Source organism: Agrilus planipennis, unplaced genomic scaffold, assembly GCF_000699045.2.
Source record: "Agrilus planipennis isolate EAB-ADULT unplaced genomic scaffold, Apla_2.0 scaffold136, whole genome shotgun sequence".
NCBI lineage: Eukaryota > Metazoa > Arthropoda > Insecta > Coleoptera > Buprestidae > Agrilus > Agrilus planipennis.
Window position 1 is genome coordinate 523,730 of NW_020442447.1, and position 15,278 is coordinate 539,007.

Sequence of the window (15,278 nt, forward strand, 5' to 3'; positions counted from 1 at the left end):
TAATAATAAATTAACAAATGTCTTTTTTGTAAAACAAATACAATTATTAAAAAGTTTAAAACGAGACAATATCAAACTTGACACATATTTTATATTACAAAATTTGACATATTTTAACTCGAAACTTTTACATTGCACGCATTTGTAAAAATACCATTTTTATCATATTTTTGCAAATAACTCTGTCAAATCCTAATAAATCACAGCCAATTTTAAAGGTCTTTCAAATCCCAAAAGCTTTGCTGTTTTTAATAGTTAAACAACTGTTTTTTACGTCATAAATTATTAAAATAACTAATGTTCATCAACACAGTTTTTGACGCACTCGATGGTTTTCATTCTTTCCACTAATTCTTCCATAAAACCCCATGCTGCGAATTACAGACTTTTTAATATAGGTAGAATATATTTACAATTACAATATTTGATATGCCTATATATATATAAATCAAGTCACTGTTTTAAGACTTAAATTTGTGTTAGCTCCCGCCGAATAAATGCACAAATATACGAAGGTGGAGTATAGTGTCGATTCCCTTGTTTGGATGATGTTGGCAAGAGATCCCTGTAGAGTCTGATTTTAAAATGTGATTTGACTACGATATACTAATTTGGTATATCCCGCTCGGGAAACACGTAGTTAAAATCGCAGCTACGTATTACATCTTAAAATAAATCGAGTTAGGTATCTCCGTGTATAAAATGGCGCTTTAATGACTGAAAGGAGATTTGTTTTACTGCATCAGTGTATGTAATTTAGGGTGGAAGGAATACATATTTACATACATTGCACAATCTTTATTAATGTGACTAATGCAGTAAATTATGGTTCATTTAACCGCTTTGATGTAATAAATGGTTTACACAACTACTACTTTCAAATTACTACCTCTCATTATTGCGTGATTTTCATAAAACGAACTACCTTTTGTCATATATTTTACTGCATGTGGTAATTATTACTAGGTAGTAATTTCGATGTGAAGCAGTATTGACCTTTAATTAAACTTGGTATGGTAACACTGACGGATCCATTAGGTAGAACAGGCAGAGCCTATTTCATGAATTAAAATAGTGTTATACCTAATGTGACATTATTACAATACACCTATTGTCGCGCAATAGAACATCTTTCGCACAATTAGATAAATTATTATTTTTCTAATTAAACTTCAGTAAACACCACTGTTATTAATTAATAACTGCTTACTACCATATCGGCTTCTTCTGCTTCTTCGCTTTTTTTATTTCGCCTTTATTGGAATTGTTTTCTTTGGAACTCACGGCAATCAGGGCTGGACTTCTTTTAGAAGAATTCCATTTTCGGATGTAGGTTTTACTGAATTCTGGCATACCCTGTTACAAAGCATAATAACTAACTACAAAATCATCATGACGTGACATTGCCCCCCTCCTAAAACCACATTTTATCAGTAAAACCAGCAGCGTTGGTTTGTCATCAAACGTATCTGGCTTTCATGTGGTAGAAACTAATATTTTAATTACCTCAAAGCAGTGTGTATTACAGAATAATCGACACAATAATTACAGATGTACATTTTCAATTTATAATCAGTTATTATCGAAGGACAAGATCGATGATGTTAGAAATGAAATGGAAAAGAAGATAGATGAAAGGAAAATCGATATTGAAAAAAGATAAAAGAAATGGAAATTAAGATAGAAAAGCATATTGAAGAAGAAGTTGAAAGGCTAAAACTACCCTCTTCTGCGAGAGCTGAAGATCGCAATGCAAGACTATCAAAAATTACACTTCCAAATTCCTGCATCGAAAAAGTAACAGCACTAATAAGTGCATTCCAAACAGAGGCGCTGGATATACTCCAAATAATCTCCGCCTCTCAATATGACTTTCACCATTTTGTCAACCTTTTAGAAAAGATGTACGACGGTAAGCATTTACAGCAGGTACATAAGGCGCAACTGAAAAGCCGTAATCAACAAAGTAACGTGCCTCTTCAACAGTTTGAGTCCGATGTGCCTTTTTTTCTTTCTGCCCCTTAAGGATTCATGAATGTAAAATATAAAAGGCAAAACCGGTGGTTTAATGGTAAATCTCTCTTACGCCAAGCGACAACGTAGTTTATGTGCGGTAAGTGGGTACGTTTTCCGGAGTGCAGTGTAGCGCTAATTGGTGTCAGACTCATGGGGACATTTGGTTAAGGCTAGAGTGCTGTGTTTCAGGGGCAGTACCCAAAAGGTTGCATAATCGCCTATTTTGATCAAACTGGTACCATTTCGATAATTCAGAAGTTTGGGGCAACTCGTATCGTTAACCTTTAAGCGCCACTGAAGGTTTCATTGAGATAAATCTGTCTAACGAAGTGTGTGCGATAAAGACTACAGCTACACGGATGGAAAAGTAACCATAGATATTTTATCGAACGTCAAATATCAACAAATAAACATAAGCAGTTCACTAAAACGCATGTTGGGACTAATTGAATTAAATAATTACTGGCATCACAGGAAGCACTATGCAAGCGTAAACCAAAAGAATGAAAAAAATGTAAGTAAGCATTGATCGGTGGATTGTCTGGATAATTGTAGTTTTATTAAGACAAATTCCCACCTATTGAGGTATTGCTAAAGTGCGTTACGTTTTTGCGGGTGATTGTAAATAAACTTACCAAAAAAGTCAAATAAGGCTCCAAAAATGTTGAACCACATATTTAAAAAAATAGTCCTTGAAATTACTTTTCGTTATGCATATGATTCGAACCCGTAAATGTGTCATGTCACATTGTTGTCATAACAACTGTTCTACAGTGACTGACCTACACTAATAAATAGTGGATGTTGTATTGCTGAATTATTTTATTGAACTGCATAAGGTTTAAACGTTCATAGAATAAACGGCTCCTAGAGATTGTCTGTTAACATAAAAACCACCCTAAATCATATTTTATCTAATCTAACAAATAAACAATATTTGGTCTGGTAATCACCGGCAGTGTTTATGAACTAGGGCCGTAATTGGATTGACCTGTACCTTTAATTACGTTTTTCTCGAAACGGTGAACATTCGGAAATACAAACATTTACTTAGTTTTCATGTTTTAATGTGCTCTATCACCATCTGCAATCTCGGCACTTACTTCTGTTCCATAGAAATTAAATTTCATTCGTTTATTTTGAATGACCACTACTGGCATCCACAATTGAATTCGCTAACATTTCTGTTGATTATAAATAACAACAATACATTGTTGGTAGTGAGCTTACATTTGCATTGCGACCTAACTTTTGAACACTGCATAATGGCCAATTTCACAGCATGGTAACACCGTGCTTTATTGTACTTGTGGGCGATTAATACATACAAGTTTGTTTAACCTTAACGAACAGGAACTTCACTACAAAAGGAATGAATGTTATTTACTACTTTCCTGAGTACATTCATCTCACATTTCGAATTTCGTAGAATGGAAAACTATATGTTAAAGTATTTAACATGCTTTCGTGGTATATGCTTGAAACATAAATAAGTATATTAAATACGTTTGAATTTTGTATTGTTTGAATTTATAAATTGCATCAACATATAAATTAAATTACTTATGTTGACAGCGGCGACTAAGTTAAAGTGCAGGAAAATCATACTGCTAGCCAAAAGTCTTTATCCACTTGAAACTACTTCTTCTATCAAGTTGCGCTACCATAAAAAGTAAATATGTTTAATCGGCTAACGATTGCACGACAGCAGCTATAAAATTCATAGCAGGCATTAAATCTTAAAAACAAATCGTATCACTTGTGGTTCGCAAAAGCAATTGCTTTTATTTCGCTGTTTTGTGATTTTCTATTTAAAAATATGTTAGTACCCTCGGAAGTTGCTACATAAACCGTTGCAAATGAAAGTGAACCTGTCAGTGTATTTTGGTGCATGGGACTGTTAATTCCATTTAACAATGACATGCGTGGGTCAGATTATTCGCCCACGGTCACGCTCAAGATGTTCACAATTTATAGATACAAAACAAGAGGCTGGAGATCGTATGTTTAAGTTAGTTAGTCACATTTACGAGACCGGCAAAGTCCCAGATGATTATAAACGGAACATAGTAGTAACATTACCTAAAAAGATTGGCGCGGATAGGTGCGAGACATTCAAAACAATTAGCTTAACTCCCTATGCGTCAAAAATCATAACTAGAATTGAATAGAGAGGATGGAAAAAAGGGCGGAAGAACTATTAGGGGAAGATTAATTTGGGTTTAGAAGAAATAGAGGAACGCGGGAGGTCATTCTAACTTTACGGGTAACAATAGAGAAAACGATAGAAAAAGGAAAGAGTGTGCACATAGGATTTGCAGATTTAGAAAAAGCTTTTGACAATGTTAAATGGGACAAGATGTTAAATATTCTTAAAAATGTAGGGATGAGTTACAAAGATAGTGCTTAGTTTGTATAAAGAGCAACAGGCAGTTATAGAACTAGGGATGCAACATAGAGAAGTAAATATTAGGAAAGAAGTCAGACAGTACAACTGTAGGGATAGATATACAGGGGCAAAAAATTAGTATGCTTAGATTGATTGATAGATGATAAAGCAGTATTAGCATCTAGCTCAGGAGGAAATAGAGATAGCTTCAAATAAAATACTGGTATGCAAGGGAAGAAAAAATAGGGAAAGAGCTAATAGAAGAAGTGACTGATTTTAGATATCTAGGAAGTCAGATCAGTAAGGACAGAAGGAGTAGTAGGGATATAAAGCAGAGGATAGCGCAGGGTCGTGTCGCCTTTAATAAAAAGAAGTCACTTTTATACTCGCGAACGGTTAATTTAGAAATTCGAAAAAGATTGATAAAGGTGTATGTTTGGAGCGTGGTGTTGTACGGGTGCGAAGTATGGACAGTGGGCGCGGCGGAAAATAAAAGGTTAGAGACCTTCGAAATGTGGTGTTATAGGCGAACGATAAGGATAACGTGGGTAGGAAAGGTTAGAAATGAAGAGGTATTAGAAAGAATAGGAGAACAGAGGACTCTAAGGAAGTCAATTAAAAATAGGCGAGATAGGTTAGTAGTACACCTTCTCATGCAAGAAGGTCTAGTCAGAGACATATTAGAGGCAGAAACAGGAGTTAAGAGGGGTAGAGATAGACCTGGGATAGATTACTGTTCGCAAATGATTAAGGATGTGGGTTGTCCTAGTTTTAGGGAAATGCGTCTTACGACTGACGAACTTATGATGATGATGATGATTCAAGAAACAGAAGAGAAGATAAATGTGCTGGAAGAATTGATTTTTAATGGAAAGATAAAACCGATCGAAGGGGATGTTGGCGCATCTAGTACACTCAACGAAGCCAGCCAAATCAGCCAAGGAAGGGGTATAGAGTCAAGAACACGAGTAAAACCACCAACGTTTGACGGAAAGTCCTCATGGACCACATACCACAAGCAATTCGAGGCGGTTGCTAAGGGGAATGACTGGGTGCCTGAAGAAAAAGTTACCGGGTTGACCGTAGCGCTTCGTGGAGATGCATGTGACATTTTGAACACCCTTTCCCCGGAAGAATTGGCGGATTATAAACAGTTGGTAAAACCGTTAGAGTTGCGCTACGGCGAGGCTCATTTAACGGCGGTGTATCACTTCCAACTGAAAACCCGTCAGCAGAAATCAACGGAATCCCTACAAGAATTCGAGGCCGATATTGCGAGACTGTCTCGACTGGCTTATCCTAATACTCCAGAAGAATTGATGGAAAGGTTGACAGTGGAGGCATTTATTTGTGAACTTCGGTATGACAGTTAACAACGAATACACATGGACTGACCTAAGGCGCTGGCTGATGCATTGGCTCGCGCGTTGGAGTACGAATGGTAGGGGAAGAACCTATATCGTAAAACGCAAGATCAATACCGGTAATGCGCAGTCTATTCGTCAAAGACCTAGACGATTTCCCCTGGCCAAGAAGGAAGAAACAAAGCCAATAATCTACGAAATGCAGGAGACCGGCATATTTGAGTCATCATCAAATCCATGGACATCACCGGTAGTATTGGTAAATAAGAAAGATGGGACAACCCATTTTTGTGTGGATTACCGACAGCTCAACAATGTAACACTGTGCATGTATTATCGTCGCTAAGTTTATAGATTCGCCAATATCGCCAAACCTTTGACACGTTTAACCGAAAGTGACGGCAAATTTCATTGGGATTCGGATTGTCAAACGGCATTTCAGACTATGAAGCAGGCTTTAATCTCTGCCCCCGTGCTCGTATATCCTCGGCCCAATAGAATGTTCATTTTGGGCGCCAACGCCAGCAATGTGGGAATGGGAGTCGTTCTTCCGAAGTTAGAAGATGACCAAGAGAAGGTAATTGGCTATTTTAGCAAGACCTTATCAAAAGCCGAAAGACACTATTATGTCACTAAGCGGGAGATGCTGACTGTAATCAAAGGTTTAGAATATTTTTATAAATACCTAAGTATATGGACGAAAATTCACCCTACGCACCGATCATGCAGCAACTTGGCAGAAAATTTCTTCCTGTGCCCAAATACTAAAATCGTTATGGGCTCAGTGGGACTCAATGGTTTTGGAGGTTGGCATCCTGAACCGTGAAGTCCAGATGGAGAGAAAGATAGGAAGCAACAGGTTATTCCTCGAAGCAATGTTAGAGAGGTGTTGCAGTATCTTCATGATGGATCATCTGGTGGTCATTTTGGAGTGAATAAGACGCTTGGGAAAAATCGAGAGCGATTTTGTTGGGTGAACTGCAAAGATGATGTCAAGAATTGGTGTAAGAAGTATACAACCTGTGCCGCAAGTAATGGACCACAGAAAAGGCCAAGAGCGCCAGTGCGTCAATACAATGTGGGTGCCCCTTCGCAGAAAACTTAAAGATATCCATGAGTCGGTTCGTCTGCATACGCAGATTGCTAGTGACAGGACAAGAAAACTACGATACCAAGCCTACAGCAGTTGGTTACCAAACTGGATACCTTCTTTGGTTGTACAATCCTCGTCGTCACCATGGACTATCACCTAAGTTCCAACAGAATTGGGAAAGACCCTATGAGGTAGTGAAGGGGATTAGCGACGTGATCTACCGAATTAAGAAAACTCCAAATGGGAAGCCGAAGATAGTCCATTTTAATCGCTTGTCTCCATTTGTCGGTGCAAATAAGGAGGAGGTGTGGGGCAGATTATTAAGAACTATTCCTTCCGAGCCCACATTCAAAGAGTTCATGAAGAAGGCCCCCATGTTAACAGGAGATTTGGAGTGAGGCAAGAAATCCGACGAGACCTCTTTGCTATCTAAGGAATATTCTCTGCCCATTGCGTTTCAAAGAATCTCAGAATGAGCCGTGGTATCGCGTCCGAGTTCAAAAACAGATTTGGCGGTTTGGAACATCTTGAAGACCAAGTACAGAAGGGAAGAAGATTGTTGTGCCTGCCTGATGGAAGCCGCAATATCTATTACCTAGTAACTAAGGAAAGATGCTCTGACAAACCAACTTATAGAGACCTTTGGGACGCAGTAATGGAACTCCACGGACATATTCTGGAGAATAACAGAAGCTTTCGATTCTGAAGCTTGGTTATTGACTGGACCACCTAGATTGGAGGATCGTACGGAACATGCTCGAAATCCTGTTCCGCCGTACTGGAATGGACATTTTAGTTTGCAGTAACAACCCGAATTGGATCAATCATGAGCAGACCGTGGACTGTTACTTCTTTTCCCGGGGCTGATATCGTGAAGGCGAGAACTGGAGATTCCGGTATGATCCTGCGAAACGAAAATTGGAAATGTTTCGGGACGAAAGATCATTAAGGAGGGAGGAGTGTAGCGAGCACGGGTGTATTTCGGGATCGGGCACACGTGTGCGTGAACGGCTTATCGATTCGCCTACTAGCCGCGGGCGCCTTTCTTCATGTGCGCCGTATTTGTAAATATGAGAGAAAGAAAAAATAAACTATCCGGTTGTTTCCAGATGGATCCAGAAAGTAAACAAAAGAGTATTTAAAGGAAGAGACGATCGCCGAGAGGAGGAGAAATAAATTGTCCGTTGCAGAAGTGAATCCAGAAATAAATTGACAGTGACAGCAGTGAAATAAACAGCGCAATGAATAATGATATATCAACAGTAGTGTAAATAACTAGTGATCCTCCCAATTTCCTTTTTTCTTCATTTCTTACTTCATTATTTGTTGAATTTAAATTCAACGAACATGAGATAAATTCCATTCTTCACTTCTCTGAGAGTCACACCACTATTGTTTTAATGTGGCAGGCTGGACATAAATCTTGAAATTGCCTCCAATTTTACAATATAACCTAGAGTGAATAAAAACTTTTGGCTAGTAGCGGATTACCAGTTCTTCTACTGTTTTCTAAGCTCTACCGTATTTTGCTTTGTGGAGCGGAAACGAAGTTGACAATTTGTGTATACTTACCTAAAAGGTACTGCTTCTTCTTGAATTGTAAGAGTAGCTTTAGATACAACATTGGGAGAAACTTTTCTAATAAACGGCGCAAACAGTGTTAACACGAAAGCTACTTTTCATTACTATAATACCAAACGTATCTTAAACGGTCATAAGTTAAAACCCGTTGCAAATATTCTACATGTTTAGCTTTACTCAATTCCCCATCTATCTACGCAGTTCCAAAATAAAAGACTGGTTCGCAATTTTCTATACAGCCACATAATCGAAAATTGTTACAGTGACATAAAAGTATAAATTTTATCAATCTTTAAGAGACTATTTTACAAAGATTAGTTTTGTGAAGAAAATAATAGGAATATTTTCTGTACGTTTTCAGTGGAAGTTTTAAAATATTGTATTGAATTACTGTATTGATAAGATAATTTTACTTGTACGCACAATGCATAAATTTTATGTACTTAATTGTGTTTACTTCAATTTAAAAGCCATTTTCATAAACATGATGGATCAATTTCCAAGAAATGCAAATATAATGCCGAATAAATCGATCATTCTAGATACTATGTCAACTATGCCGTTAAATCTTTCCTGTCTGTTTTTGAGAAAAATATGCAAAATATTCAAGCGAAAAGCGCATCATATGTCTTTCAGGCAACAAATATCAATGTTACTTTTCACTGCAAATACTCAAAAAATACTCGTAGGCACTAATTGTGTAGTTATTAATAAATTTCAGTACGAATAGTCAGTATTCTATTATTTATCGCACGAAAGAATTAAGGACTCTATTGACGAAGCAAAGAAATAAATGTTGACTCATACATTCTGGTAATACTAGTAATATCCCTAAATCGATGTAGCAGTCACTAGTAGCACATAACAGAGGTAGCACTATCCTTTTTCAGTGCGACGTTTATCGCATTATACTTTACCAGCGTTTGCAATTTATTAGTTCACTATTCTCTTCTATGTCTGCCTTTATTTTTGTTATTATATATTTAAGAATGAATGATGTACATGAAGTTCGTTGATTCCGGTTCATTCTTTGTGGGATGGATAGTACGTAGAAAGTAAACACCAAATATAAACCTAATTTCAATTAATTCCTATAACTTCTGAAGAAATCATGGTGTGGCGAAACAATTGTTAAGAATAATTAACATTGGTGGAAATTTACATTTGATGTTCATTTTCTATAATGTCATCTTTACTTAAGGATACCAGCTTGTCAAACCGAACCCACAGTGTAGTATTATACATATTGTGTTATGAGTGCGAAGCTTTGGATGATGTAAACCAGATGCAATAGGGAATCACATGGTGAGTTTAGCAGCGTGGTTAACAGCCAAAACGTTTTTGAAGAAGCAAATTATAATTCGAATTCGGGCCTGAGCGTGAATTGGCAACGTGGTGTGTACTGCGGTAAAAACTGCAACTACATATCAATGGACAATAGAATAAGCTTTGCCGATTATCAAGGGGCTTATATAAACAACAATTTATTATTACACATAATGTTTAGTGGCTACCACTGCGTAAACTACACCTCAACATGAATTATGAACGCAATAGAAAGAAAACATTGTAGGTTACGTAAACATTAGTAGGTAAATGTGTATCATCTGGATAATCGCAATATTATTAAGACAAATTTCTACTCCATCATTAAGGTATTGCCAGGCACGTTCCTTTTTTTGTGAGTAGTTTGCCTATAGCTACTACTACTACTATTATCAAGGAGTTCCGAGAATAACCCCACTAAACCTACCTACACAATTAGAATCCCATACTAGAAGACACCATTTATAAGTCTTCCAAGAACGTCTCGCATTTGGTGTATACAGTTACAAGGATCCAATAATGATTATTATCAAAATTCAAAATTTCGCCTAGCGCGAAGCAACATTTGTCTGTAAACAACACACTACGGAAACAATTGGGCTCTGCTGCACTAGGTGAAATCAAGGATTTCATTCTCTTCAGCAGCAATATGGTTGAAATCCACAAGTATGTAATATGCCACATTATTGTAACAACAACTGGGTGACATACTGACCTACTCCAATGATTGATGTTATATTGCTGAGTTAGTTTAATGAACTTTACATCAACTAATCAAATGTAAAACCGTTGATGCTGCACTTGTTTCTATTACACCCTGTATGCCTACCAGCTAATCGAATATAGGCGGGAATTACATTTACTTATACCTTCAATTTTATTTTTCTCGAAAACACCGAAATCTTGAACGTACAATCGTTTACTTATTTTTTTTTTTGTTTTATAGTGACCTATCACCTTGAATTGAATTGAAAGTTAAGAATGACTGTGAGATAATGATAGCGCATTCTGATCTGTTTTGGCATTTTTGGGGTTCATAAAAGGTTGTAGGAAAGTGACTAGGGGAACTTTCACGAAGGATTCTAGTTTGGTGTTATTCGATCGATTACCAAGAAAGTAGATGAAGAAGATAACTGTGACTAAAGAAATAGGCGTCAAAATTTGCATGCGGACAGAATGTAGGAAAGGGTCACTTTCTGTATTTTGGTAAGATCGTGAAGTTTCGAATAGCAGCAACTGAGAGAGAGTACACACTAAGACAGGTTTCGAACAGGACTTGTAAAGAATTTAAAAAGAATAGACGAATTAAAAGCAAAGTCGTAAGTTAAATGTATGCACAAGAAAAGTGAAATCTGAAAATTACGAAAAGAACACTATTGAGGGTAGATTAAAGAAACAGTTTAGACGTAAGATTTAAAAATAAACATACAAATCTTTAATAAGTGTGAAAAAGGGTAGAAAAGAAGTAAAGGTTAGGAAGCGAAGATTCCAGAAATAGTCATGATAGAATTAGACACGGAAAATAAAAGTAAGAAATAAAAGAGTAAGAAAGAAAGAAAGGAAAATACAAAATTTACAGACACAAGAAAAAATACAAGGCTAACAGGGGCGAGTGTGTCAATAAACGCCACAATATCATTGTACAAGCAACGTTCATACAAAATTTCAACCGTCCTGCCTTGATTTATACATCAAATTATGAGACCCCTTTTCACTCCATTAGAAGTTGAATTAAAAAAAATCGGTTGTCTGTAAAGTCGGTTTACTGACGATAGTTGAACGTGACAACGTCATAGGAAAATAATGACGGAATGGTTTCATTTTTCAAAAGAAAATTTTAATTTTATTTGTTTGATAGATATATTGTATGGATATAGAGAAGGAGGTAAATGGAAATCACAATTGAATTGATCATTTATTTGTACGCATAAATATAATTATGTCAATTTTTATTTATTTTTTTTCCAATGTACATAGTTTTTACAAGTATGAATGTGCTTTGAGCAATTGTTTTACAACTTTTAAACATCATTAAAATTTTTGTAACTCTAGCTTCAATTCGACAATATATCACTGAACATATATTTAATATCGAAAGAATCATTACCTTTATCGCCGCAATTATCGTTGCTATAAACAATTGACACCACATTCACTTTTCACTGCACTTCATACTTGACGAAAACATGTAATCATCGCTCACTCAAGTAGGAGAGAGACAGATGTCGAACGCTGCCGAACGCGGAGGCCGATTGTGCCTCTTTGTCGCTCGTTCCGCGCTCTCGCTTGCACTTCAAGCCTTAAATGGAACGCCTCAGAGCGAGGTAACGCCGCATGAGTCATGTTTTTTCGTGCGTGCCGCCGGCTCCTTCGAATTATAAGACGTTGTCACGTCAAAAAAAAAACCGCTTTCTTAGCGTTCACCTACGTTATTTAGGGAACGCCTTGGAACGCCTACTCCAAGTCTCTAGACTTAAAAGTTTCGACTATGCGTTGATTAATCAGTCAGTTTATACTTTTATAGAACATATAGATAACAGCAAAGCAATAGATTTTATTAATAACGTTATATACAGCGATTGTCATTTATTCAGGGTCTGGCAGAAAATTAAATTATTTCTCGTAATTCACATAATTTAAAAGAAAAATGCGAATTTCTCGAAAATCTCTCTTATAAGGTAAGTAGGATTCATTAATATCAAAAAATCATTCTTTTTTACTGTTTGATTTGCATAATAGTCACAAGGGATGAAACTATTTAAAACGCAATCCTTTTTCATACTTTTAACGCCATGAATGTCAAAATCTATAAATAGTACCACAGAAGTAGCTTTCCGTGTTTTTTTTTTATTCAATGAATTTTGATGTTTTCTGATCCCCGCAATAATAATTCGTCCCTTGATATTTTTGCTAAAATACTCACCTTCATTAAATTATTCCCATTGTTTTGTAGAAGTACATTAAGTTTCAAAGTTTCATCACTTTTTGTTTCCTATAAAGTTCTAACGAACAGTTTAGATCAATTACCCTGCATAATCTGTACACATGTGCTTAACAGGAAGAAGTGCCCTTCATATTCAACATAAGCTATTTCGTAACTATGTGGAAAACTTCAATATGTAGTAGCTACAATGAATTTACTAAATGAACTTAGAATTTAGATGGTAGTTAGCAATTAAATAAACGATTATTTCATTTGATTGGTGGGATAACTAGAAACCATTTTATCCTGTTGTACAGTGATTTATTTTTACTTTCATTTTTTCAGATTCTGATAAATGCAGTTTGGATGATAATTTCACCAGCAAGAGCCATGCATCATTATCCTTCGAGAGAAGATAATTTGTTGGTGTGTTCTTCAGACATAGATGCTTCATATATGATAGCATTTACATACCCGATTTTTCTTATTATTATTTGCACCGTGTATGCCGTTCTTACAAGAAAAATTCCTGAAGCTTTTAATGAATCAAAGCACATTGGTAGGTCAATTGTTAGCACTTGGAAATTAATTAGTGTACACTCTTTAACAACTATTAGTTGGTTAAATATTCCTTTTGCTTTTTTAAGCATTAGTTATTGTGTGTCATACCTCCCACCTTATTTTTTTATCACTTTTTTATACCTCTTATGTTGGATATTGCGTTTTTCTGAGAAAGTATTTCATTTAACACTATCTTTATTTTCAACGTTGCACTGCTTATATGTTGTCAAACCATTTTAAATCGCTTCATATAACTTTACTAGCTTTTGCTTAAATCTCTATTTATATTACCGTTCGTTACTTTACTTTCAAAACGCTACGATATCTCGGTTACCTACTTCGTACATTGTCGTGACTAACATTTCAAGCTGCGTGAAGCTACAATCAGAGGAATTTAATTAATAAGTGAGCAAAAGAAAGACAGACAAGTAAACATTGCGTTCTATGAAAATTCCTCGAACTACTACTTCATATAGTTTCCTAATAGGAGCTATTTATTCATCTATAATGTCCTTATCCAAAAATACACAGGTTTAGATTAGATTAGACTACAAATATTAGAATTAGATTAGCTACGTTTAAAGTTTTTTTTCATTCAAGAAATTTGTTTGCTGATGTAAGCCAGTTTTTTTTATTATACGATGAAGTATTTAACTCAGTTAATTATTCCGATAACAGGCTTAATCAACATAGCTGACTTAGGGGTTCAAATATTAAATAAATACGTGTATTTTGAATCAACAACATACAAAATAATACTTAGGTGTATGTATGTTTCCTTTAAATGAAATTTGTAACTAGGTCACTTCAAATAACATTAATTAGTTCATTACTTTAAATTAAAATTAAAATCCCAAACATCAGAGCAGTAGAATTCCTAAATTTTTGGACGTTAATTTCTCATTACAGCAAAAGTTTTAATTTTTTTGTGTTTGTTTTTAATACAAACACTTAAAAATAATGGAATGTCTGCTGCATTTAACTGTTATCGGTTTTTTGAGGTTAGAATTTTTTACTTGCAATCACTTTCATTATTTAAATGGCGATGTCTAAACTATCATCCTCGGAGTCACGATATTTAGTTTAACTTCATTTTGTCTAATTTTCCTTTCCACATATATTGTCGATTTGCACAATACCAGGTTCTGAGAAAGTATGAAAGAAAACATTTATGAATTTGAACTATGCTAGTTCTAGTTATATCCACCAGTTATGCTAAATGGAACCGATTCCCAATTACATTAAACAAAAGTGATTTATTCGAACAGTAATGGAACTGAAAATACTTGAATAGGTACTTAAGTTCAACTTCCTTTTTTGCACCAGTAATACGATTCTAAATACAATTTTTCTTTTTAAATTTAACTTTTTCTGTCACAATGTAGAAGTAATATTGCAAATTTATAGTTAAGAATTTTTATTTCAAGTCAATAATATAATATCTCCAAAGGTTACAAATGCGTCTAATTGTGTGGATTCGTTTTGTATTCATATGGGGTGTGTGTCTAGACGTACGAACATACGTGATAATTTATTTAGAGTACGAATTCTCGCTAACTAAAAACTATATTCACTTGGTATATATATAGTTGGGATGTTCAAAATTGGCGTAGTCCATAATAAAATTTTCGCATTTACTTTTTTCATTCAACTTACTAACTAGTCTAGAGCGATTGTTGACAGGACGCCTAATTTTATTCATCAGAGACATTATAGGGTACAACGTAATAGAAAAGAAATGTTAGGTAGGAACTGCAGCGGACACTAATAAAGAAAAAGGAATAATGTTACACTAATAGATTTCTAACAGAAAGAGATACAGACAATCAGAATTGTTTAAAGATATTATTCCAACCAGGCAGTTATAAAGTCGATCCTGATTTGAAGCATAACCAAGCAACATCTAACCGCTGCACCGCTTACTTCTTTACACTTTGTCTGTGCTACTCACAAAGCATATCGTAATTTGACAAGGGCGGGTTTAAAATGCAGCAAAAGACTGCAGTCCCAAGTGGAAACAAGAAA

At 35.5% G+C, this 15,278-nt stretch overlaps 1 protein-coding gene across 1 annotated transcript in view; it reads left to right on the forward strand.

The window, feature by feature from the left end:
- The window catches only part of LOC108737271 (metabotropic glutamate receptor-like), a 270,131-nt gene that overhangs the window by 238,536 nt on the left and 16,317 nt on the right, over positions 1 to 15,278 (forward strand). Inside the window, exons 10-11 of the mRNA XM_025980471.1 lie at positions 6,212 to 6,346; positions 13,038 to 13,251. Of these exons, the coding sequence (XP_025836256.1) occupies positions 6,212 to 6,346; positions 13,038 to 13,251 (349 nt within the window). The remainder of the gene's footprint in view (positions 1 to 6,211; positions 6,347 to 13,037; positions 13,252 to 15,278) is intronic.